The 24,080-nt window shown below is 39.9% G+C and overlaps 2 protein-coding genes across 20 annotated transcripts in view; one reads left to right on the top strand and one right to left on the bottom strand.

Moving 5' to 3' along the window:
• Positions 1 to 24,080, top strand: part of dock7 (dedicator of cytokinesis 7) — a 46,554-nt gene that overhangs the window by 7,619 nt on the left and 14,855 nt on the right. For 8 of the 19 annotated variants that reach the window (XM_071486141.1, XM_071486139.1, XM_071486137.1 and 5 more), the window contains exons 10-29: positions 339 to 419; positions 658 to 820; positions 1,400 to 1,542; positions 1,709 to 1,802; positions 2,013 to 2,175; positions 11,866 to 11,983; positions 12,281 to 12,351; positions 14,058 to 14,196; positions 14,383 to 14,484; positions 14,923 to 15,009; positions 15,849 to 16,080; positions 16,666 to 16,830; positions 17,043 to 17,063; positions 17,444 to 17,613; positions 20,447 to 20,536; positions 22,065 to 22,160; positions 22,269 to 22,409; positions 22,745 to 22,858; positions 23,254 to 23,421; positions 23,618 to 23,757. In XM_071486141.1, coding sequence (XP_071342242.1) covers positions 339 to 419; positions 658 to 820; positions 1,400 to 1,542; positions 1,709 to 1,802; positions 2,013 to 2,175; positions 11,866 to 11,983; positions 12,281 to 12,351; positions 14,058 to 14,196; positions 14,383 to 14,484; positions 14,923 to 15,009; positions 15,849 to 16,080; positions 16,666 to 16,830; positions 17,043 to 17,063; positions 17,444 to 17,613; positions 20,447 to 20,536; positions 22,065 to 22,160; positions 22,269 to 22,409; positions 22,745 to 22,858; positions 23,254 to 23,421; positions 23,618 to 23,757 — 2,498 coding nt within the window. Of the gene's footprint in view, positions 1 to 338; positions 420 to 657; positions 821 to 1,399; positions 1,543 to 1,708; positions 1,803 to 2,012; positions 2,176 to 11,865; positions 11,984 to 12,280; positions 12,352 to 14,057; positions 14,197 to 14,382; positions 14,485 to 14,922; positions 15,010 to 15,848; positions 16,081 to 16,665; positions 16,831 to 17,042; positions 17,064 to 17,443; positions 17,614 to 18,734; positions 18,828 to 20,446; positions 20,537 to 22,064; positions 22,161 to 22,268; positions 22,410 to 22,744; positions 22,859 to 23,253; positions 23,422 to 23,617; positions 23,758 to 24,080 lie in introns of all 19 variants that reach the window. The other 11 variants (XM_071486143.1, XM_071486142.1, XM_071486140.1 and 8 more) reach the window with 4 other exon arrangements.
• On the bottom strand, positions 3,337 to 7,991 carry angptl3 (angiopoietin-like 3). Its single transcript, XM_071486155.1, has 7 exons — positions 7,335 to 7,991; positions 6,744 to 6,854; positions 6,471 to 6,582; positions 6,271 to 6,384; positions 5,891 to 5,986; positions 4,836 to 5,108; positions 3,337 to 4,646 (listed from the first exon to the last, which is right to left on the bottom strand). Exons 1-7 carry the CDS (start codon positions 7,863 to 7,865, stop codon positions 4,462 to 4,464), a joined length of 1,422 nt encoding a protein of 473 aa, XP_071342256.1. The 5' UTR covers positions 7,866 to 7,991; the 3' UTR covers positions 3,337 to 4,461.

Raw genomic sequence — 24,080 nt, 5'->3', positions numbered from 1 at the left:
TTCTAATTTCTCAGTCTTGTCAAATCTTGTTCTGAAAATAAATAAATTAGTAGCAATACTATATTGCTCCGATGTAAAATGATCATGGTTAGAAGATGATCTCCCCTTTTCCAAAGCCTGCTTTTGGCAAAATAATTTTGAAGATATAAAACACGAACTACACATACTAGTCTTGTTGTGAAAGTGTCCCCACGATGGTGTTAGTTGAAGGAAAAGAGTCTTCATTTTGAATCCTTTAGTCTTGTAAAAGTGAAACATAAAATACTTCTATTAAACCACTGTCACTCTCTTTGCCGTGTGTGAGTGTGGTGACTATAAATTGTGTGCTCTGCCCTCAGCTGGAAAAGGTACTGCAGCAGGGTGATATTGGAGAGTGTGCTGAGCCCTACATGGTCTTCAAAGAGTCAGATGCTGCTAAGGTACGGTCATTGGGAATTAGATGTTGAATTGCACATAAAAGTCTTGAGGCTTGTCTCAAATGTATTATGACCATATTAATACATTATTTTATAATATCCATTATGTCAACCACATGCTCAGTTTTAAAACCACATCCCTGTTCCTGGCAGGGCTATTTATTGTATGAATAAGAACATTGTCCTTCCATTTTAACAATCATAGATATAACTAACTAAAGTTAACATATCTTTTCTATAGAATAAAGAGAAGCTGGAGAAGCTTCGCAGCCAGTCAGAGCAGTTCTGCCAACGTCTCGGCCGCTACCGAATGCCCTTCGCTTGGACCGCTATCCATCTAATGAACATTGTTAACAGTGCTGGCAGTCTGGAGAGAGATACAGAGCTGGAGATGAGTCTATCAGGTCTGACATTCCCTTTTAACACAGCCCCTTTGGATTGTAACTGTAAACATATGCATCTCTGTATCGGGTCGTTAACATTCACAGTGTGGTGGCACTAAAACCCTCAATCAATGTTTTTATGTTTCTACCCACTCACAGTCTGAATGTCGCATATAGTTATCAGGGGGCAGAGACAGTAACAGAGGGCTGGCAGTCACGCATGAGGCTCATGGGCATGTCAATATATGACCGCACCTCAAACCTTTATCTAAAGACAACTTTACAACAACAAATAGTACATACAGCAAATTTAAACAGAGAGCAAAACATCCAAACAAAGTTTGTAGCTATATTGATCCTTGATGTTATTTGAAGTTTGACCTTTTGGTGTCTGTCTTACCTTTGACCTCCCAAGGTCTCTGTGATGCTGACTGTGATGGCTACCTTTTTGTTGTTAGGCAGATCACAGAAATGTACATGTAGTCCGATAAGCCAGAGCATTAAAACTGGTAACTGGTTTTAATGTTGTAGCTGATCAATGTATATTCTGTCAATAAACAGAATAGAAGACTTTAAAAGGTTTTTTTTCTCTGTTTGCAGAGAGAAAAGGCTCATGGTCAGAACGAAGAAACTCAAGCATCATGGGAAGGCGTTCCCTTGAGAGGACCACCAGTGGAGACGAGTCATGCAGTCTGACAGGCTTTAGGCCTGCAACACTGACCATCACCAATTTCTTCAAACAGGTCTTCACAACCGCATATACCACACACACACAAGTCTGAATGATATGTATTTTATTCACTGCTCAGGATGCACGCACAAAGACAAAAAGGTACATATCCTTTAGCTTACTATAAGGTGTGCAATCTCTTTTTTCTTAAAGTTTTCTATTCTGCTCATGTCTTTTAGGAGGGGGACAGGCTGAGTGATGAGGACTTGTACAAGTTCCTAGCAGATATGAGAAGGCCTTCTTCAGTTCTGAGGAGACTCAGACCCATCACAGGTATAAACATCAAAGAACTGAGTGTCCTTTAATTTCTTAATCCTGTTGGTATTTGTTACCTGATGCTCATCTCTAACTGCCATCATGATTCCCTTGAATTACCTAAACATTTGAAGAAGTGAACCACCTGTGTTTTAAGTTAATTATCTTCCTTTCTCTCTTTCTTTCTCTCCTTACGCTCACTGCTGTCTCCTGTGGCTGTCACCACAGCCCAGTTGAAGTTGGACATTTCACCAGCTCCCGAGAACCCACACTATTGCTTGACTCCTGACCTCCTGCAGGTTAAACCTTACCCAGACAGCAGGGTACGCCCGACCAGGGAGATTCTGGAGTTTCCTGCCAGGGATGTCTATGTGCCAAACACCACATACAGGTACCGAAAAATCATTAGCAGTGTGGAAAAAGCCTTACCTTTGCGGTCAGTTAATTTAGTCTAGAGAATCAAACTTTGATTCAAAATTACCTCTTGGTAGGTGGCAAAAGTACAAGCGGTTTTAAATTGTTTTGATTTTAAAGCAACTTTTGAATTGGTTGATTTTAAATGTATTGCAACATAACCCTTTTTAAGTTGCCTGTCATTTAGGTGTAGCTTCATTGGCTTACATGCAAATTAACATCTGTCCAAATATTACATTTCAATAGTAATTTTCTTACTTAACTGCTTTTGTGGAAAGCAGTTAATTATTAATGGACTGTATGTGGATATTGCCACTAACAGCTGTTGTTTGGCCTTGAGTCACCCATATTTGTTAAATGTGAATGTAGGCAAGATGCCACATGCTCCTTGAGCTGGATGCAAACTCACACTTTTGTGACCCTTTTCTCAGTGAAGGACTACAACCTTAGTCTAAGTCACAGAGATGACTGACACTGAGGCTCGTTCTTGTCTGCCAGTGCACTTCATCTGAACAAGTTCTATTTTTGTCAAGGTCACTTGGAGAAATGTAGTTATTACCAGACGTTGCTGCTGACATGGCCTCTCAGTTGCAGGCTTTGTTTGTCTGGAGATAACGATTGCCTTCCTATTGTAGATTAACTAATACCAGACCTAACTGATTCACTGCAGGGAGCAAGAGGGACTGGGGTGAAAGGAAATCAGTATTTTTAATATTTTTATTCTGAGCAGTCTTTTTTAATCATTGTATTGCCAAAACTTATGTGTGATTGAAGTGTCATGGAAGCTTTATCGTTTGATAACCTTATCTATTTCTACTTTTCCTTTTTAGTAATTGTCAAATATACTTCAAGATTGCATTGAATCTCAATACTGCTATAAGCTAAACCCTGTTTTCGAAGCTGTAAGCAGTAAGATAAAGGTCCTGAGCTGGAAAACTCAGCACATTGTTTTATACTATGAAATTATGATATGTATATGCAGATTGTAACATTATGCAAGCAAGCAAGGCATATATGAAGGGGATATACTTTTTGAATTGTGAATTAATATATTCACAATAACATTTTATTTGGTTCATTTCAAAGTTATAAAATTTACCTCAGGTCAGATCAACACAATATAAAAATCTTAGTCATGTTAGATAGTCATTTGGTCACGTTTATTTTTATTTTGTCTTCATAAATATGATTTATTTGAGCACACAGCTGCTTGTCAGGGTGACGTGTTGGTATGAGGCATATTTACAGTACAGTTAGTTATGTTGAAAGAATGGGAAAGAGTCAATATGACTCAATAACATAGGAAATACATGGAAATGATGTTTTCTGACAATACCAGCATAAATCATATATTAGATATATTAGCATGAACATTGTTTAAATACTTTACAGAGTAAAAAAAAAAACATAGAACAAACAAAGGGAAGAGCTTATCAGTGCGCTGCCAAAGCTTTGCATCTCCAATTTTTTATACTGTATTTCACTGCTGACATTGCCCCCACTTTTTAGATGTATTTTCATGAGACTGGGGGTGAAGCAGTGCAAAATACCTGGAAAAAAAATTACAAGGCCCTCACCAGAAACAATTTCCTAGTATGAACACTTTTTGAAATGTAGGAGATGCAGTGTTTTTTCTTGAACCCTGACTTATATCATTTGCATGCTTTATGTAACAACCTGTTTGCATACGTGTGTGTGTATAGCTGCTGGGAACATGCAAGACAGTTTCACATCGCAAAGACAAAATGCACTTTTAGATATGTTGTAGCTGTCATCTGTGTTCACTGAAAAGAAACATTCTCAGGTTTAATTTAATTTAATTTATAATGTCCTCATAGGTTTCTCTCCTATTGCAGCATTGAGACATTTTGCAACCAGCACTGAATCAGGTTGCTGATTATGGATCAATATGTCAATTTTGCAAGTGATTGCAGATGTTGCATAATGACAGCTCTACTATCCTTTCTGGATCAGACCCAATAGGTTAACGACCTGCTGGGCATATGTTGTGTCATTGCGCCAGCTCAGCATTTCCTAACTTCAGACAGTTTCTGTTAGTCAGTACCAGTCTCTGATAAAAAGGTGTCGGGAAGTAATCAGCTTAATTTTGCAGATACACTAAGAATTTTGTGTCATATACATGTATAATGCCTGTGTTACCTCACTCTCCCCTTCTATGAAACGTTTTGGTTGATGATTAGATATTTGCAATGTTTGCGAAAGATGCCAGTTGTGTTGTAAGAGTAGGTATGAGTTGTGGGGTTCAGTTGAGGCTTTCAGCAGTTAGGGCTGGCCGCATGGTGATCTTGGTCATCTTGAGGGAACATGAGGGCCCTGTGCCAGGCCTCCAGTGAATGCCCTTCCTCCTTACAGAGCGTCCCTTTGCCCTCAGCCACATATACCTTCCATTAAGGTTGATGTCTCCACAGCCATTAAACCACCAACCACCTGCCAAAAGGTCAGGACAAGAGACATAAGTTACACATAACTTGGTCCTAACAAAATGAACTTGTGAGATAAGTGTTTTTTTAACACCAAACAACCACTGGGCATTAAAACTCATTATTTGGATTATTGCTGTGCTGTGGATACAGGTCAGTGGGAGGCCCTGCAGAATCATCTTGTAAAACTCTTTACCTGAGTAATTGCGAGTGCAGTTGGCGTTTCGGTGGTTATCATTATTTCTGTCTTTTGTGGAGAATCTCATGCCGGTGCTGTTGGCCATGGCATCAGGTGGGTTACCAGAGAAATGGCTGATATGAAGGGTGTAGTCCTTGGAGGGACCTTCAATTGAGAAGCTGTACTCAGCCCAGTGCTTCTCCTCCTTCCAGTCCTCCAAGTCAATACGTAGGATGTAAGCTCCCTGCTGTACGAGACTATGGATCTTCTTTAAGCCCAGCCAGAAGTCCTCTGCATTACACAGATATCAGTTTTTATCTTTTCAGGACATGTCATATATGAAGAAAAAAACTCTCGGTGTTATATGTCTGTTAATGTTCCTCTCACACAACATTTTGTTCATTAACATATCAGTTTCTAATTAATCTCCAATAGGCTTGGTTTCCTCCATATTTAATTGGTGATGGTGTGTCTCTACCCTTGTTTTCCTTGGCCTGTGGTAGCATACTGCAGTCAGTGGCAAGGTGTGATTATTAGGCTGGTAGTTGTGAAGGAGCAGTGCAGGAAAAATTCATAGCTGCAGGAGACATTCCTTTGGAATGCAGCATGACTGTACCTATGAGCAGTTAGAGGGAGTGCTGCAGGGAAAGTTGCCAAATGTTGCTGTGTACTCAGACTATGAAGGAAGTCATTTTGTCAGTTCAAAGCTGATATGAAACAATTACTGTTTCCTATGACCAGACCTACAGGAAGTACTTACACATGTCCCCATGCACCAGAAGAAGTCTGTAAGTTAAGGTCGCATTCAGTGTAAATGGTCTGTGCTCCAGTGCTTTGTGCAGATGCCTTTAATTTGTAATACAATTTTTAAGTTCTGCAGCAAAATAGACTCTTGTTAGGTGCTTTTGAAGTATGCCTGGCGCAACAATGTATATGTTTTTGATACTCTTTTATTATTATTTGTTTACTTATTACAAGTAAGGAAAAAGTATAAATCAAGTTGTGTATGGTTTGGGTGATTGGTAAAAATGGCTTACTTAGAATATAATTGCAATTTTTTTTTAATTACTCACTTTCCAGATCTCCAAAGCCTTTCTCATATTTCTCCCATGTCTGGTCAAAATCCACAGAGCCATCGATCCTCTGTTGGATGACAGTTGAACCTCCATCTACAGAGTGGATGAGAAACATATTTCAAGTCAAGTTACAGTTGTACAAATTACACAAGGATCAGGACCATTCCTTATCATAGTTAATGTAAATGTAATATCCACCCTGTTGTCTGCCCTTTTTGAAAACCTATTCTTGTGGCTATCTAGCTTAATAACCTTTTGATTTTTTATTTCTTGCCCGTTGATTAGAGACTGGCATAAATGCCAATGCTTCATTTTATAAATGTCATTGCCTTTGAACACAAAAACAGTATTTCGACAATTGCTGTGCTCTCACCCACCTGAATTCATTTCACAGTAGACGTTGAATGGCTCTGATCGGTTTGGCTTGATAACATAGATTCCACTATTTGGCTCTCCTTTGTTAAACAAGTCACTGCAGTCTATGGGGAGATCTGCAACACAAAACCAAAGTTTTTATTTTGAGACATTCATTTTTACATCAACAACTGATGATACATAAATAATTAAATAATTGTACCATTTGTTTCCAGGCCGCTAGAGTTTCCTGTCAGATATTCAAACATATCCGGAGCTGTAGAGTCTGAATCCATTGTCTTATCGATTGTATCTTGAAAACTGTCATCGCTTAGCTGCAAAGGAAGGCAAATGAATCTGCAGTGTTAAATTATGTTGTCAGCCCTAGAAAAAGCATAGAATCCCTCCCAATATTCCTAAAGCAGAATTTATTCTCCAATGCAGCAGATGGTTGGCTTTTAAGGGTTAACTGTGGTGAAAAGCTGTTGTTTTTTACCTTTTCTTCTAAGTTTTTAATCTTGATTTTCTGGTGGTCAAGTTGATCATGCTGCTCCGTGACAGCTTTCAACAGATTGCTGATAGTTTTCTCTTGAGCTTCGATCACTTCCTAAAAATGCATCCACAATGAAAACATTGTTTATCCATTCTACCTATACACGTTATGTTTAAAATGTTTTAAAGAACAGCTGCTGAGTGATATGAATTGAATAAAGTGGAGTTGGAAACAATAATTTCACAGATAATGGAGGATACATTGTTTATTAATGATCATTACTATAATACAGGAATAGATCATGTTCATGTTCATCATATGAAGACAGATGTTACCACATAGGCTTATCTTGGGCCCAGTGCTCTCCAAGAGTAATGTGCAGTGATAATTTAAGTGGCATGTAGGTTGATGTTATCCAAGTTTGCAGAATTCATTAAATGTGTTTCCTGTCTTAACTCAATTTGAGGGAAACTTTTGTTGCAGTTTTTATATGCTCACTTTATACTTTTTTGTTGTGTACATATCATTCAGTACCTGATGCAAATTTAAATAAGGAACTCAGAGAAATTGCCTCAGCAGTTACCAGCTGCTTACCTTGAGTGTTGTGATTTCACTAAGCTGGTCAGCAGGGACCATGCTCTGTGACAGTCCCTTCAGCCTTTCCTCGAGGCTCCCCACCTTGCTCTGAAGCTGTGTACGCTCCTGCAGGATGTTGTTGATCTTGGAGTTGATTTCCAGTGACAAGTTCCTGATCTCCTCATTGTTAACCTTTAAGAAACTGGTGGTCTTCTTCAGTTCCTCCTCTTCCTCCTTGATCTCTGATGTGACCACTGAGAGCTGGTAAAAAGAGCGATCGAAAATGTTCAGCTTTTGAAAGATGTCATTGATTTGGGCCTTGGTCTTGTGGACGAACTCCCGTAAACTCTGGCCCAGCTGGAGGAGGCCGTTGGCAAGTAGGCGGACATCGTCCAGCATGGCAAAGCGAGACCTTGCCTCGGTAGGGTGTGGTTCTGTGGTTAAGGCCTGGGAAGGGATGGTGGGTTGCTCTTCTCTACCTGAGGTTTCCAATGGGACAGCAGTACTGGAATTAACAAGCAGCAGCATTAGACAAAACAACTTCATCATGATTTCCTTGTCCAGTCCTGGAATAGCAGTAATCTTCTAACACACTGTTTCACTGCTCTTGTGCTGCTCTCAACTCTGTTTTCTCTTCCTATGCCTATAACCTCGACTTGCTGTTAAAATGATTTGAGAGCAGCAGGCTGCTCTGGTTTATATACTGCACTCTCGGGGCGGGGGGGGGGGGGGGGGGATTAGTTGATCATTAAACCCTACTATGTTTTAGCTCTTTACCCCACCTCCTCCCAAATCCCCCTCGAGCCCTCCCTCTCCAGAACAAACAAATCACAGCAGTGAACAAATGACATATACATCCCCCCTTCTCTACCTCCCATTTAAGCCCAATCCCCTCTCCATACCACACCCTGCCCTATGTTGTTCTCCATCTGTGGTGCAGAGCTTTAGCTGATCAGCAGAAAGCCAACAATGGCCATCACAGGTTTTTGATGGATCGTCAGCCTGATCAATCTCAAACCTTATAACCCTGCACACACTTTGCTGTGATTGATAATGCTGTGTGTAATTAATGCTCTTGGGTTTGATTTAGCATCCTGCTGAATCAGCCTAGCACCAAGCTCTCTTTCTCTCACTCCTTCTCTCTCTGCGTAGGGAGGGGCCTGTCATCTGTGCCAGGGTTGAGCTTCTGGGCATGAATGATGTTAGAGAGGTTGTACAGTGTGTACTCATCATCTTGGTTTTATTGCTCAGCCAGATCGTTTTGTTTTTTTTTTTTTTTCAGGTTTGTCATGCCTCGTGTGATATTTTAAATGCCACCAGACATGATATAGGGAATGTACACTCACCGAGCACTTTATTAGGAACACCACACTAATACTGGGAAGGGTCCCCCTTTGCTTTCAAAACAGTCTTAGTTCTTTGTGGCATTGATGCCACAGGAGATTTTGGTCCATGTACACATGATTGCATCACATCATTTATGCCGATTTGTCACATGTACATTTCATGTTGCAGATCTCCTGTTCTACCACACCCCAAATCACAGAAGATCAGCAGTTTCAGAAATACTCAAACCAGCCCATCTGCCACCAAAAAATCATTCCATGTCAATGTCACTGAGATCACATTTTTGTCCCTTTTTGATGTTCGATGTGAACATTAACTGAAGCTCCTGACCTGTATCTGCAGGGTTTTATGTATTGTGCTGCTGCCACATGATTGGCTGACTGGATAGCTGCGTGAAAAAGTCTGTGTGCTGGTGTTCTTAATGAAGTGCTCAGTGATTAACTTGCAGCTTTTAAAGGATCATTCCTGTGCACTGTCGTAAAAACGGTCTTTATGGGAAATTCTTAGTAAGTTTTTTTCAAGCAGACTTGCAGTGTCGGTGAAATCTTCCCACCTTCAGCCAAAGAGGGAGTGGAACTAATCAGTGAAATGACTTGGTGTAGTATTTAATTGGAATATAAATATTTATTCTTTTGGCAGTCCTTGCTGTATGATTCCTAACCTCTAAAATAAGACATACAGCTTGATGTGCAATCATTGCATTTTTTTGAAAATTGGTTCATGTTTTATTACTGTTGTTAAAGTATGCTTTTTTTGGTAGGCTGATTAGTTACTTTGTATGGAAAGGAAAAGACATATAACATTATTACATTTACATTGTCAGAAATAGCAGAAAATACTGGGATATTTGCCCCATTGCATCTAGCAACCTTTGGTTTAAAATGGAATTATTTTGCACTCTGCACCTTAAAATACCACACAGTTATCTTAATGAGCTCTTTCTAGTCATTTGTGGTTATGGAGATAGATTACATCAGTTCTCAGTAATGAATGACTGCTATGTTTTTTTCATTTGAACAGAACAGAAAGAAAGGGTCCCGTGTAAAATAAATATTTGGTCAAGGGCTAGGTGAATGTGTCAGGAATGCTTGATCAGCATAAAGCTGGTAATGATATTCAGTGTCCTGCATTTGAGCACAGTGGTTAGTACTGTGGCTGAACAGTGAGGGGGTTAAGGTTCTGAATTCAACCTGGCCTGCTGGGGCCTTTCTATGTGGAACTGGCATGTCCTGCCCGTGTTTGTGCCCAAGTTCATATTTGCTGTTTTTGACAAATTACAAACATTACGCTGAATTGCCGCAGCAGTTGTTAATTAATGGGATGTCCACTGAGCACTGCTATGTTTGTTTTTTGGAACTAAGGGTGGGCAATATAATGAATATACTCTGTGTATCGCAACTTGTTCCATGTGGGATATAACAGATGACTATATCACCAACATCGAGCACAATTTTCACACAGTTGTTTTTAGCTGTCGGCTAAAGAAAAAAAAAAGAGACCACAGCCGGACAGCACAGTACTGAGACAAACATGATTTTATTCACCATATTGATTTAGAGGAATATCTTCAAATTATGTGTAAACTGGTGTCAGGGTTGTCTATAAAAATGTATGTCTATTTTATATATTTATCTGCTTTTTATTTTAGTGCATTTTTAACCCACTTTTGAATAGTTTAGACGCTCCTCTCAGCACCTTTCAACCTTTGAAATTGGTAGACTTGCTTTTTGTTTACCACTCTTTCTCTGCATGCTCTGAATTACTAAAGAATAACTTTGTCTTTAGGCCTCTTGGTGAAAAGCTTATCCGGATATGTAGTATGTTGAGAGTCAGTAAACAATAACTTTGTCCCCTTATCTAGCCTCTTAAGGCCAAAATTAGGAAGTTGGGTACCTGCCATTTGACGGCTGGGAGTGTATTGGGAGAGCTGTAGAGTTGTAATGCACTGTTTGTACTGATTAACCCAAGTTGAGTCTGATGAGGTAAACTGTCCAATCAGTGATACTTCCATTTGTGCTTATATGGTTATTTCAGCTTTGCCACTGTAAAGTCAACTTGGGGTCTATTTCAGTTCAAGTTCAACAACCCACTTTGGAGCAGTGATAAAAATTGTTAGGACAAGCTAGACCGAGCATAACGGAACAAATAATTCTAGTCATCAGACAAGAGAGATTCCCACGCTTCTTTGTTAGTTGTGGTTCCAGCTGTGGTCTCTGTGGGGCCATCCCCCACAGACTTGAATACGTCATTGTGGTTTGTCAACTGATCCCGGGTTACTTTGCACTTCCTATTCTAGGGCACCCTCTTCCTTCCCAACAGTGTAGTAACCAGTGTTTTTGACAGCAGAGTGCCATCTGTGCATCTGCTGGCAACAATGACAACAATTATCAGGACTGTAAAACACAACAAGTCCATATTTTTTAACCCTCAAGTTGTGGCCCAGGGCCAAGGCCCATCATACAATTTATGCAGGGACAGAGATTGCTGATATGCAGTGTAGTTTGAATTTTTTACCTGATGATGATAACCGTCACTCAACCTCTAGACATGTCAAGTTTGTGCTACACTTTGTAGAGAAGCTAATCCTGTAATTTTCATAATTTTTGTTTTTTTGATGTTACTGGCTTTGCATTGTATGATTGAGGGGTTAAAAATTTCTCATGCACCTCTTAAATTATCAGCCACCTTTTTAGGCATCCAACCCTCCCCTATCTTCCCTGTTTTTAAAAAATTTCTAGGTTGCACCTTCCATGGTTATTGAGAGGCCAAGCCTCCTGTATTTACCAGTCGGAGTATGGTTTACCTTCCATGGTGGCATTGCCCTTTAAATGATCAGTTCATGGAATCTGATGTAACTGTGCAAGGTATCTAGGTCAAGCACTTTGGTTTAGTTATCAGAGTAAGTGGTCATGGTTTAAGTTATGAATGGTAAAGTAAATGACTGTTATTATTAAGGTACTTTTTTAGATTTTTGATAAGTTACCTTGCAGTATTATCAGAGGTGCTATAAAGATTAAAATCACCTGTTTACTTATTTATTTTTAAAATAGCTGTTATCCTTTTACCATTACATAGTGTAATTAGAGAATATACTTGTAAGAGTTTTACAAATTGTCACATTTGTTACGCGTTGTTCCTGATCTGACATAATTTATTTCATTCTCTCTGTGTTAATGTCTGTGCACATATGTTTGTTTTTCAGGAATCTGCTGTATGTGAACCCTCAGAGTCTTAACTTTGCCAACCGGCAAGGCTCTGCCCGCAACATCACAGTGAAAGTGCAATTTATGAATGGAGAGGATCCAAACAATGCAATGCCGGTAAGCCATGATGAGATACTGTAAGATAAAACCATTCCCACTTATGAATTAGACCTTGTGTTGTCAGCCATACCATAAGTGCTTAGCTGAATGTGATACTATGTTGCCAACTGAGAACCTTAACCACTGGATGTTTTATGTTGATCAGTGTAGTGACAAAAGCTGTGCAGTGAAACAGCACAGTATTATTCTACAGCTGTGTGCAGCCTAACAAATATGCATGTTAAAGGGAGTCGTGGTTCATTTTAATGTGCTTCAATGTCACTGAATGTCAGTATTGTTTTTATTATCCCCCAGGTGATATTTGGGAAGTCTAGCTGTGCAGATTTCTCTAAAGAGGCCTACACTGCTGTGGTGTACCATAACAGGTGAGTGATTTGTCTTTTGGCACCTTTTGGTTTTAAGGGTTAGGGTCTCTCCAGTCTGCTGTAGGGAATTCAAAAATCAACTGGAATATTCAGAAAACTTGAGTGATTGGTCACAAGAGGAATGTGAAATTACATTCATCCAAAGATCCAAAATGTTTCAAATCAGAAATATTCTCTTTTCTAATTCTAATTAATATCATCATCATGTAGTTATCATTAGTGGCCTCTTTTAGCAGTGCAATTTTATATTCTATGTTAACTCTAAGTCCTGACAATCTAAAATGCTTCGCCTTGTACTCATATGGAAGACTGGTAATTAAATCACAGTTGTTCCCTTGTAATTCAACATTATCATGACATCTATTCTTACACCTCCACTACCCTACCTTTGATGGCATTAATTAAAGAAAGCGTTGAGTCAAGCTTCTGGATATTGTTATCTGGTGTCCTTGGCACAAGTTTCTTCCAGCTGTACATAAGAGTTGAGGGGTCTCTAATATTTTATCACCACTATTAGGTGTTTTTTACGACACCCAGTGGTTTGTCATTTGTCACCCAGGGGTCAAACATTCAAGGCCAAAATTAATCAACCTGTGAATAATGTACCACTGTGACAAGGACAAGCATGCATCAGGACCTTACACCTATCCTGTATAAGGGCATATAGTTAATTGTCAATTACAGTCTGTGTTTCACAAATGGCGCAATATTTCTCTTGTCAGTCCCTCAAAGGCAAATGAGAGAAATGACATGCATGACAATAATCCTCTTTATAAATTATGTTTTGTAAATCTGAAAAGCCTCTACCTTTGTGTTTATAGCTGCTCTTGGCAATGTCTTTTCTGCTGCGATAAAGTTGCTCCTAGTGCTGTTCCTGCTTGAGGGTTATTGCTGTTCTGGTCCAAAACCAAAATGTTTTTTCCCATGAGAAATGGGGGTTTTTCTCTGACCCTTTTAAGCAGTTTTGCTTATTTCCACTCTTTAGCCAATGCTATTGAATTTGTCGATGGGTCTGCTGTAGTTGTAAGTTGTTTGTTTCTGGTCATTGGCTTTCACGCAAAGTTTCCTCCTGTGGTAATACAAAGAATTCAGCTGAAGTGAATTATGAACTGTTATATAATTTATTTCTTTTCAGATCACTTGACGTCCACTATGAACCCTGTTTTGCATTGAGAAAAAGACTCCCAAATAATGAATGGACTCAGTTGGAGATAGAAAATATTTCCAGCTGAGTCCATCCTTGTTCATTTCCAGCATTAGTTATATGAATATTATCTTGGAAAGCAATGGGAGGAACTTATACATATTTATGACTGACTTGTTCTCCATTAAAAAAACACATACTGTGTTATTGAAGAGGTGTTGACCACGGAGAAAAAATGGTTGCACACTTGCAGCCTTGATGGAAAAAATAGACAGAACTGTTGACTGTTCCCCATTAACAGACGCTTTGCCTGTCTTGTTGGTTATGTAGTGTTTTCAGACAGTGGCAGAGCCACAGTCACGGTTGATATAATTAGAACTAACAAGCTTCAGCAGAATGACTTGGAGATGGCAGCCTGAAAAATATGATTTATCCTATCTACGCAGTTTGTTAAATAATCTTTTTTGGCTGATTGTCTTTCCAAATCTATCAATTTATTGAATAAAAACCAGTTCGTAACACTTTATGGTCTTGTATTATTGTTACTAATTGTTGTTATCAGATCACCTGACTTTCATGATGAGATCAAGATCAAGTTGCCTGCCTCCCTGTCGGACCACCACCACATTCTCTTCACCTTTTACCATGTCAGCTGCCAGCAGAAGCAGAACACACCTCTGGAGACCCCTGTGGGATACACGGTAGGTAACAGTCACTAGCACAGCTACAGTAACCATGTAGGCTGTTATTGTGGTTGTAGCTAGCAGCTGTTGGACTCTCACTATTGCAGTGCCCACAATATGCAGAATTTTAGACAAGATATGCATTAAATAAAAAATTCCTTTGTGTTTTTTTCTTCAATCTGTTTTATCTTCCTGTCTCTTTAGTGGATCCCCATGTTGCAGAATGGGCGTCTACGGACAGGTCACTTCTGTCTTCCTGTGTCTTTGGAGAAACCACCACAATCCTACTCTGTTCTCTCCCCAGATGTAAGACACAGTTTATTAAGAATGCAAGTGTTAATAATGTACGGAATTCGTGAATTAAAGCATGAAATTAGTATAGATAAGCTCTCAAGGGACAATGATGATATGTTTATCTACGTTTCTTGCTTTATAAGTTCTTCATTCATGTTCTATGCATGGTCAAGAGCTGTGTGCCACAGACGACCCCAAGTCGTATGAATGTGCAACATAGAGCGTGAGGAATACATTGTGCTGTAGAATGATAATAGGTCTTCCTGGAGTGCCTTCAGTAACATCATCAATACTCATTGACTTTTTTGTCGGATCTTTGGGTGAAACGGAAAGACTCTTCAAACCTTATTATCATAAGCAGAATTGATGTCCAACAAATCTTCCCACTGTTTGCAAAATGTTAATTTTGCCAGTGCAGCACAGATGTAACAAGGTGCAATTGTTCTTCAGGTTCCTCTCCCAGGGATGAAGTGGGTGGATAACCATCGAGGAGTATTCAACGTGGAAGTTGTGGCTGTTTCAACCATCCACACACAGGTAACAGTATTGTATTCAGTAGCCTTACTAACAGTGTTTGGGGGGATTTTGGTGACTAACTCTCATCTACTCTCATCCTCCTTACTCTGTCCTATCTTTCCTGTTGATACCATCTGTATATATTTGAGCTGTGGGGAAGTGCTGCTTGAAAATGAAAACCTTAGATTACCAAAATAACCTACTTTTCAAGAATAAAGAACAGCTTAATTGTAATATTAGCTGCCAAATAATCAGTTTCCCAAGCATCACTCACACATAATCATTTCAAATCAAATTAAGTTAAGAGAAATAACCACATAGTGTTTTCACAGTAAGACAGGAATTCTTTCCCAACACCAGTTCATTAGTTGGTGAGGCTCACCTACCCAGTTATTTACTTGGGTCTGCTTCATCTCTGTGTCGGCTGTGGTGTTGAGGGCTTGACTGTGGTCCCCAGGAGCCGAACTGGGGCTAATGGGCTCATAAATCACTGCTCCTGGCGCAGACTTGCTGGATTCTACTGTGTTCTTGTGGTAATGCTCATTTTGTGGTTTCCACGCAGTGAGCCAACTTGCCGGCTCAGAGTTGCAGACGAGTAGATCCGAGCTTACTTTTGTTTGTTGACTGCCTTCCCCCTTTTTTCCCTCCCTAACTTGAACATTTTTTTTGTAAACCTGTTCACTTCTATTTTTGTTCTCTTTTCTCTCCATCTATCTTTGTCATCTCTTCTCTTCTTCTCCTTTGTTCTTTTTTCCATCCCTCTCTTTCTACATCCCCTTTCCTGCATTACATTTGTTTTGCCAACAAATTTCCACCATCTTTTCTCCTTTGCACCCTCATCTTTCTCTCTCCCTCTTTAGGACCAGTACCTGGATAAGTTCTTTGCCTTGGTACACGCCCTGGATGAGCACATGTTCCCAGTCAGGATAGGAGACATGCGAATCATGGAGAACAACCTGGAGGCCGAGCTCAAGTCCAGCATTGCAGCTCTTAACTCTTCTCAGCTGGAGCCAGTGGTTCGATTCCTTCACCTCCTACTTGACAAGTTGGTGTTGCTCGTAGTGCGGCCGCCGGTCATTGCTGGACAGATAGGTACATCACTGTATTCCATTTAAATATAAAAGTGATGTGCATGGAGGTGATGTTAAACATGCCAAGTACAACCAGGTATTGAATGTGACACTCAAAGCGTTAAAGTTTAATTTTCTTTTGTTTACAGAAAAATGCAAAAATAAAAATGTAATAACCAGAATCAAAATTCAGCTGAACAGAAACAGGCAAGGGCAAAGGAGACAGGCCAAAAACAGGCAAACAGTCCATACAGTACCCTCTCTATTTTGCAAAAGTCTAAATAAATAAACTTAGAGTTTAAAACAATATTATGTTGCATATAGAAGATGAGTAAATGCAAAAATCATGGTCACTAAAAAAATGGGTCTAAATATTTATGCTAAGAAATAACTTATTGTGTGACTGTTTTTTTTGGATGTCTTTTGAGTGGGGTATCTTGTGCACACACCTACTGAAACTTTATGTGTGTCTGCACTGCTATGTGACCATGTTTGAATTTTTGCACATGTCAATTTACTCCTGTCTGTATCTGTGTGTGTGTGTGTGTGTGTGTGTGTGTGTGTGTGTGTGTGTGTGTGTGTGTGTGTGTCTGTGTATGTGTTTCAGTGAATCTGGGCCAGGCGTCCTTCGAGGTCATGGCATCTATAGTGAACCGGCTTCACAAGTACCTGGACACCAGCCAGGACATGCATGGCCGCAACAGCCTGCTGTCCTCTTACATCCACTACGTCTTCCGCTTGCCCAGCACTGACCCCAACTCACCATCGCCAGGTATTCAATACAGTTAACCTCCTCACATTTTTTCTTTGGTCTATATCTGTTCTTCTGTTTTCTCCTTTTAAGTTAACCTCATCCAACCCCCAACTCACCTCACTGGGTGTCTGTGATCATACCTACCTGCCATAATTTTTCTTCTTCTATTTCTTTTTATCTTTTGCTTTTTTCCTCCCACATCCATTTTGTCTTCTGCCTGCCCAACACAGACCCCAACTCATCCTTAACAGGTAGATATGGTCCACTGTTGTACATCTTAATGTGTGTGCAAGTGTTTTTCCATTTAAATAAAAATAACATCAAGTTCTGCAAGCATTTGATGTGTGGTACAAGGTACACTTTCCTGTAGATCCTCTGTATTAGCCTATAAAGACACATCAGTTGCTCCATGCATCAATTATGAATAATAATATTTTTTAAAAACGTAACTTTTTTCACCAAATGTAAGGTGAAGTGTTGGGTGCAATGGCACTTGTCAAGGGGTGGGGTTGGCATGGGTTTTAGTATGGGCATTGGAAACAGAGTTAAAATGCCAGTGGATTTACAATGGCTTAATTATTCCCATCTCATCCCACTTATCCCATTTTCCTTCCACTGTCTGTTGTCCCAGGCCCGGGAGGGTTGGGAGGTTCGGTTCACTATGCCACCATGGCTCGCTCAGCTGTTCGACCAGCCAGCCTCAACCTCAACCGCTCCCGTAGCCTTAGCAACAGTAACCCTGACATTTCCGGTACACCCACCTCTCCTGACGATGAGGTCCGCTCCATCATTGGCAGCAAGGTAAGGTCATCAAACAGTGTCTTTGGATATACTTGAGCCTGTAACTTCTTTCATGTCAGTACTTTTAGAGTTCAGTCTATTTTCTGTTAATGCACAAAAGAGGCACTCAAACTCAAAATGTTACATGTGGTGTTAATGTGGACAAAACCAACAATGGTAGCTATACTATTTTGGGAACTTGTCCCAGTTGCACTATTTGACTTGTCCAAACTGCACGTGGATGTCAGATTTGTGATGTATTTTAGACATGCTCATGTTAAGTGACTGTACTGAATCTATAGTTCTTAACCCACATCAAGGTAGAGGCCTCCATGTGGACAGTGACCCATGAGACTAGTTTATCAACATGCAAACTGTATAGCTGATGTGTAAACATAAGCCTGGACATCTTATCTGTCTAACCGCTGTCACAGCAACCTGACACACAAATACACATAGGCATGACACACAATGCTCAGGCTGTGCAGGTTGTGAAAGGCATACGAGACATTTAGTGTATGGTCTTATCAGTAAAACAGATGCTGTAAGATGACAGAACAGCACATTGTTTCACTAGTCATATCTTTTTAAAGACATTAACAGTAGTGTCATCTTTTCAGTTTCAACTGGATTTCTTTGTTGCTTTTTATTCGCTGTTATTGATCTGTTGTCATGCATTTTGTCTGGTGTAATTTGTAATTTGCCACTTAAAACATTTTTGTTTTAATCTAACCCAAAATGTACCTTAGCAGTGAGTCAATCATGTAATGTGCCTTTCTAATGGTCTTGCTGTACCGTTAACTATGATATGATGGATGCTGCCCCCTGTTTGATGAATGCTTCCTTTGCTGCTAATACTTAACTAAACCTTTCTTCTCTTGCCTGTGAGGGAGGGGAAGTTATTTCTTACACGGAGAGAGAAAGGGAGAGAGAGAACCTATGTGCTTTGCTGCTCTTTGGTGATGATTTGGACGATTAATTTACTGACAGCTAACCTTTTTTGGCCCTTGGCATCTTCCAGCAGTCCTGACCTCTGAACCTCTGTAACCTGTCATTATTCCTTCCCTCCTCCTTCCCCCGTGCTGCTCGCGTATTCCCTTGCCTCCTGCCTGCCTTGTGTCCTTTGACCTTGGCACACCTAGGGCTTAGACCGCTCCAACTCGTGGGTGCACACCATGGGCTGTAAGAGTGCCCCCTGGGGATCCAGCCCTGGGTCCGCTCCAGAAACCATGCAGGTGGTTTTATGAATGCCCCGTCCTCCACTTTGCCTCACTACAAAAAGAACTCACCCTATTCACCTTGAAGGGATACTGGGATATTTGGAGTTTTGGTTTATTTGTGTACTGTCTGTTATTGACAGGAAGGTGATTGTTGGGGCATGGGTGTAATCCTTATCCCTCTTAAGATTTTTGTTTTTTGTTGTCTTGTTTTTTTATGTTATTCTTGTCTAGATGCTTCCAGTGGTTTTCAGTCACAAGACTATGATTACCATCACTTCTTGCCATTTAAGCTAGAGAGTACTGAACCATTTACAAAATGTATAGTCTAGTGCAAGGACAACAAAGACCAAAACTTCAGAATATTGCAGTATTCTGGTAAACTTATAATCACAAACCTCCCATGATCCCATAAATGGGAGTCACAGCCGCCTCCATGACCCTCTGTCTGTCCTGTTAGTCTCAGGTGTCATCCTTCTTTACTAATCACATCTAACACCTCTCTTTTTCTCAGTAGTGGCAGGAATGCCATTGCAATGCCAGATTTGACTTAATGCCAGAGTTATCCATGGTTGCAATTTGCTTGGACATTGTTGGCCTCCCTTTCTTTTCATGTCAAGCTAACCTGCTTGTTATTGCTAAAACCTAAAACTAAGAGAGTGTGTCACAGAGGATGTTGGAGTGGTAGAGAAAAAGGGTAGTGTTAGAAATCATCGTCATCAGCAGAGTAGATTTTTTTCACATTCATTTTATTTTATCTATTATTTCCTTTTCTCATTTCTGCTTTTAACACTGTTATTCACTCTCACTGCTTCATTCCCATAGTTCCCCATTCTCAGCTGCTAGAATCCCTGCATGACTTTCCACTAACCCAACATAGCATTCACTTTGTCACTGGAGCATGGTATATCTGTGAGTGTGAATGTGTGTCTACATGTGTGAGGCCTGTGTCACTTTCCATCGTCATGTGATGTCATGTCCTCTGTCACTTTAAGTTGTCATGACATAAGCCTTTGTTAGTTACTAATTTACACATACAGTTTTATGAGCATCAGGAAACCAAGAGCCTATTAATTCTGCATATTGCAATCATAAAATCACAGCTAGATTACAACATTAAATTAAATGTGCTTACATTGACGGAGCACATACATTATTTGCATTAAACCTGCAATGAAACATTATGATAATAATTCCTTTGATACTGTTGGATGGTTTTTCCTTCTGCCATTTTATGTTTCTGAAGTAATGTATTCACCTTGAAGGATGCAGAATGGTACATTATTAAGCAATGGCTGTAACATCAAGGAAAAGAAATCAGTTTCGTGTCATCACTTGATCTCATGGCTCTTTATGCAGCCATTTTGCATCCCTCTTCAAGGAACTCAAACTGTACTGATGTATCTGACTGTTGTAGATTATGGGTACAACACTAAGTGTTGTGGCCCTGTCCTATGTCTAAGTGTTTTGTGTCTTCATGTGTGGCAAGTGTGTGCAAGCAATCACAAAAGTGTGTAGTGTGTGTGTGTGACCCAGCAGACACATTTCTCTGTGTGCTGAGGAAAAAGGTGCAACCCCACGCTCTCGTTGCTCCTCCACTAACCTTGTTGTCACCGTTCCATTCATCCCACCCATAGGCCATGGAGCGCTGTGGCAATCGCATGTCTTCGCACACTGAGAGCGCCAGTTTCTTGCAAACTTTAACAGGACGGTTGCCCACAAAAAAGGTAGAGCCACTTGCACTGGGGGAGGAGCCAACCCCGCCCATCTCCTTATTCGCCTCCTCACCTGTCTTGTCTGTGGATGTGTGCCTCTGGACTCATTGATGTCGTATTTGGTGGTTGTGGAGTCTTGTTGAATGCTGAATGTCACTGATCTGCCTTTTGTTCTGAATGTGTCAAGGAGTTTTTGATGTTAATTTTGTTTGTAGTCTGGCTAACACTGACTGTGTGTCACAGAAAGTTGTACCCACATAGTCTGGGAAGTCTTCATTCGCTGGGCACCTTTAACTCAGTCATCGAGTGCTGGGGGTTTCATTTGCCTTTTAATCAGGTGCCATGGCAAAGACATTGTGCCAGTAATTCAAACAGGTCGCTAATCTTAGCTAGTTAGCTACTAAAATATAACTTGTTATGGAGTTTCCGAATATTAAAACAATTTTATTTTTAAAAAAATCTCAAGGTTTCTAAGTAATTTTAATGGTCTTCCTCAGGGGATGCAGTTTGTTCAGGTGTTTATATTGTGCATACTGAGTACTTTGAAGCAGTAGAAATTATGTTTTTAGTAAATACACACAAATCTGCAAAAGATTAACAAAATATGTGTATGTGCAGGCAGCATATACATAATATACCGATTTAAAATGTGGAACCCAGTCAGGTCCCACCCCTGTCCTATATTTATTATGTCAACAAGATTAAGGAAGACTTGCCAGACTGGAATAAAGTCAGTGTGTTAGCCAGACTCTGTTGGATGCTGGTTTTGCATAAATATGCACACCTAAATAAATGCAAGTTATTGATACACAATACTTGGAAGAAAGAAGAAGAATAAATTCTTCTCTCCATGCAAAAAAGGAATTTCTTCTCTCTACGTTAAAAAAAACAAAAAAAATGACATATTTACATTACAAAATATTGCCATTTGCATGGTAGTAGGAGTGCATTTCTTCTTCATTTCTAAAAAGTAAAATTTTCTGCAACCAATTGAGAATTACATATATATATATATATATATATATATATATATATATTTAATTTTAGTAATGTATTTATTTAGATTTTTGGGAGTTGATAACCTGAATTGTAACACCTAACCAAACTTTTGTCTTTAATCAAATTTTCAGTGTTGGGGGTGTGATGTTTGACTGGACTGTATTGTTCATTCATATAGAAAATGTTAGTATTGCTAATCATTGCTGCAGTTTTGTGTTCCAAAACTGACACCCTCCGCCAGGCTAATTTGAGTTCGGGACAGGAGAGATTTTTTTGAAGTAACATGTCACTTACCAATATACATCTATAGTGGGTTAGGTTTTATTTTGTGTCTTATCCCCCATTAGTAAATACATTTTGGAACCCTGCTTCACTATCTACAACATGTAGACCTAGCTATATTTTAAGTGAAGACAGAGAGTGGTAATTTTTTTGGTGCCTCACATTCTTTCTGTTTGGCTCTATTGCTTTCTGTTTCCCTCTCTCTCCGTGTCCCTCCCTCTCCTCCTCTTTGTCTCTATGTCTTAACTTCCTGTCTCAGCTCTTCCATGAGGAGTTGGCCCTCCAATGGGTGGTGAGCAGTGGGAGTGTCAGGGAGGGTGCTCTACAGCAGGCCTGGTTTTTCTTTGAACTCATGGTAGGAACCAATCTTGACACATAAAAAAGTGCTTGTCATCACAGCACAGTAGTTTTTCTGTGAAAAACAATATATTGTGTTAAATCCCAATGAACACTTTGACCACAGGTGAAGAGCATTATCCACCACCTTTACTTCGCTGACCGCTTAGAGTCACCCAGGAAGAACCGCTTCCCAGAACGCTTCATGGATGACATTACAGCCCTGGTCAGCACCATTGCTGGCGACATTGTCTCTCGCTTCCAGAAGGTAACTAATGACACAATCAAGTATCTCACGGTATCAAAGGGTTCACAATAGACATGCAATTTGTGTAATATCAAGACGCTTTAGAGACTAAGTGCAAACAAGGGAAGTCAGGGAATATATGAATTTTGCAAATAAGTCTTTTCAAAGTAAAATGAAAACAGAATGCACTTGTTTGGCTTTCATAATGTGGCACAATAACTTTGAGGCCAGAGGAGATGTGCCATATCATCCTTTTTTTCTGTTAGTTTCTTTGACTATACAATATAATGAAGCAGAAATCATGTTCAGATCACCAACTCTGGAAGCTTTATAAAACTTGTTTCTCATCCAATCAGGACCTGGAGCTTGTGGAGAGACTTAACACGAGTCTGGCCTTCTTTCTCAATGACTTGCTGTCAGTCATGGACCGAGGCTTTGTCTTTACCCTAATCAGGGCATACTGGAAACAGGTACATTTCTTTTTTTTTTTAAATTGATTTATTTATTTATTTTTAATTTGTTTTTATGATACGCAGTTCTAGCAGGATCAATATGGACTCAGAGAAAGAGAGAGCAGATGTATTGTAATTGTCTAAGTAACTGTCAGATAGCAGACAGGAGTGTGCATTTTAAAATGTATGGCTCCACTAAAAAAAATCAAGATCTCCTTTTTAGTATTGGTGTTTATTGAAAGCTGCTGTCAAATATTGTTCTGTTTGTCTTTGTTCTGGTGCTGTGAAACATGCCTTTAATACTGTGTCCGTGCTCTATTTAAGGTTTATAAATAAAGCACAAAGAATATATCCAGGACTAATTTGTGATATTTGAAAAAAAATACACTAATGTTCACTGTTCCTCTCTTCAGGTGTCCACAAAGCTTTACACTCTGCAGAACCCAACCCTGGAGTCTTTGAGGCTTGATTTCTTAAGAATTGTTTGCAGCCACGAACACTACGTCACCCTCAATCTGCCCTGCAGCCTGCTCACGCCGCCTGCCTCGCCTTCCCCCTCTGTTTCCTCAGCAACTTCACAGGTCAGACAAAAAGAAATGGAGGGAGATTGTACATTGTCCTGTCAGATCACAGTTTTCACTGATCTTCAACATAACGATAAACTAAAAAAATGATGTATGACAGGTTAGCTTTTAGTTACAGTTGAAATATTCAGCATATGAATGGTGTCTGTCTTGTTTGGATGTCCCTTCTAACTCTCTCTCTCCTTTACCACAGAGCTCTGGGTTCTCCACACACGTGCAGGATCAAAAGATAGCCAACATGTTTGAGCTGTCTGTCCCCTTCAGAGAGCAACACTATCTGGCTGGACTGGTACTGTCTGAACTGTCTGTAATACTGGACCCAGAAAATGAGGGGTTAGTATGTTTTGGATGCAGACTTCACACTCTTGTGAAGCTGAAGTTATGTTGAGTTTTAGGGTCAGAATTAGGGTTTCATTCTGTATCAGTGATTAAGGATGGGTGTCATTGTGTCTGTATATGTCTACCCAATAAACTGCCAAGTACTGTAAAGAAAGGAAAGTGATATTTTCACTGCCTCTTTATCTGTTGGTGAGAGATAAGCCTGTATGCACAGTGACTTGTAAACCAGTGTGTACATGTTGAGTAAGCATAGGAGTGAGTTATGGTCTCACTAACCCACTGTCCTTTTCATACTTGAAATTAAATACCCGATCTCT

This window comes from Trachinotus anak, unplaced genomic scaffold (assembly GCF_046630095.1).
Source record: "Trachinotus anak isolate AG129_WGS33_773 ecotype Australia unplaced genomic scaffold, CSIRO_AGI_Tana_v1 ptg000010l, whole genome shotgun sequence".
NCBI classification, from domain to species: Eukaryota; Metazoa; Chordata; class Actinopteri; order Carangiformes; family Carangidae; genus Trachinotus; species Trachinotus anak.
This window is presented reverse-complemented; position numbering and strand designations above follow the sequence as displayed.

Bases quoted from the DNA above. Each gene is read 5' to 3' on its own strand.
- angptl3 (XM_071486155.1), bottom strand. From the start codon at position 7,865: ATGATGAAGTTGTTTTGTCTAATGCTGCTGCTTGTTAATTCCAGTACT. The intron at 6,583-6,743 runs GTAAAAAACAAC...CTTCCTTTGCAG, and splicing joins TTAAAAACTTAGAAGAAAAG to CTAAGCGATGACAGTTTTCA. The intron at 6,385-6,470 runs GTACAATTATTT...TTTGTGTTGCAG, and splicing joins TAGCGGCCTGGAAACAAATG to ATCTCCCCATAGACTGCAGT.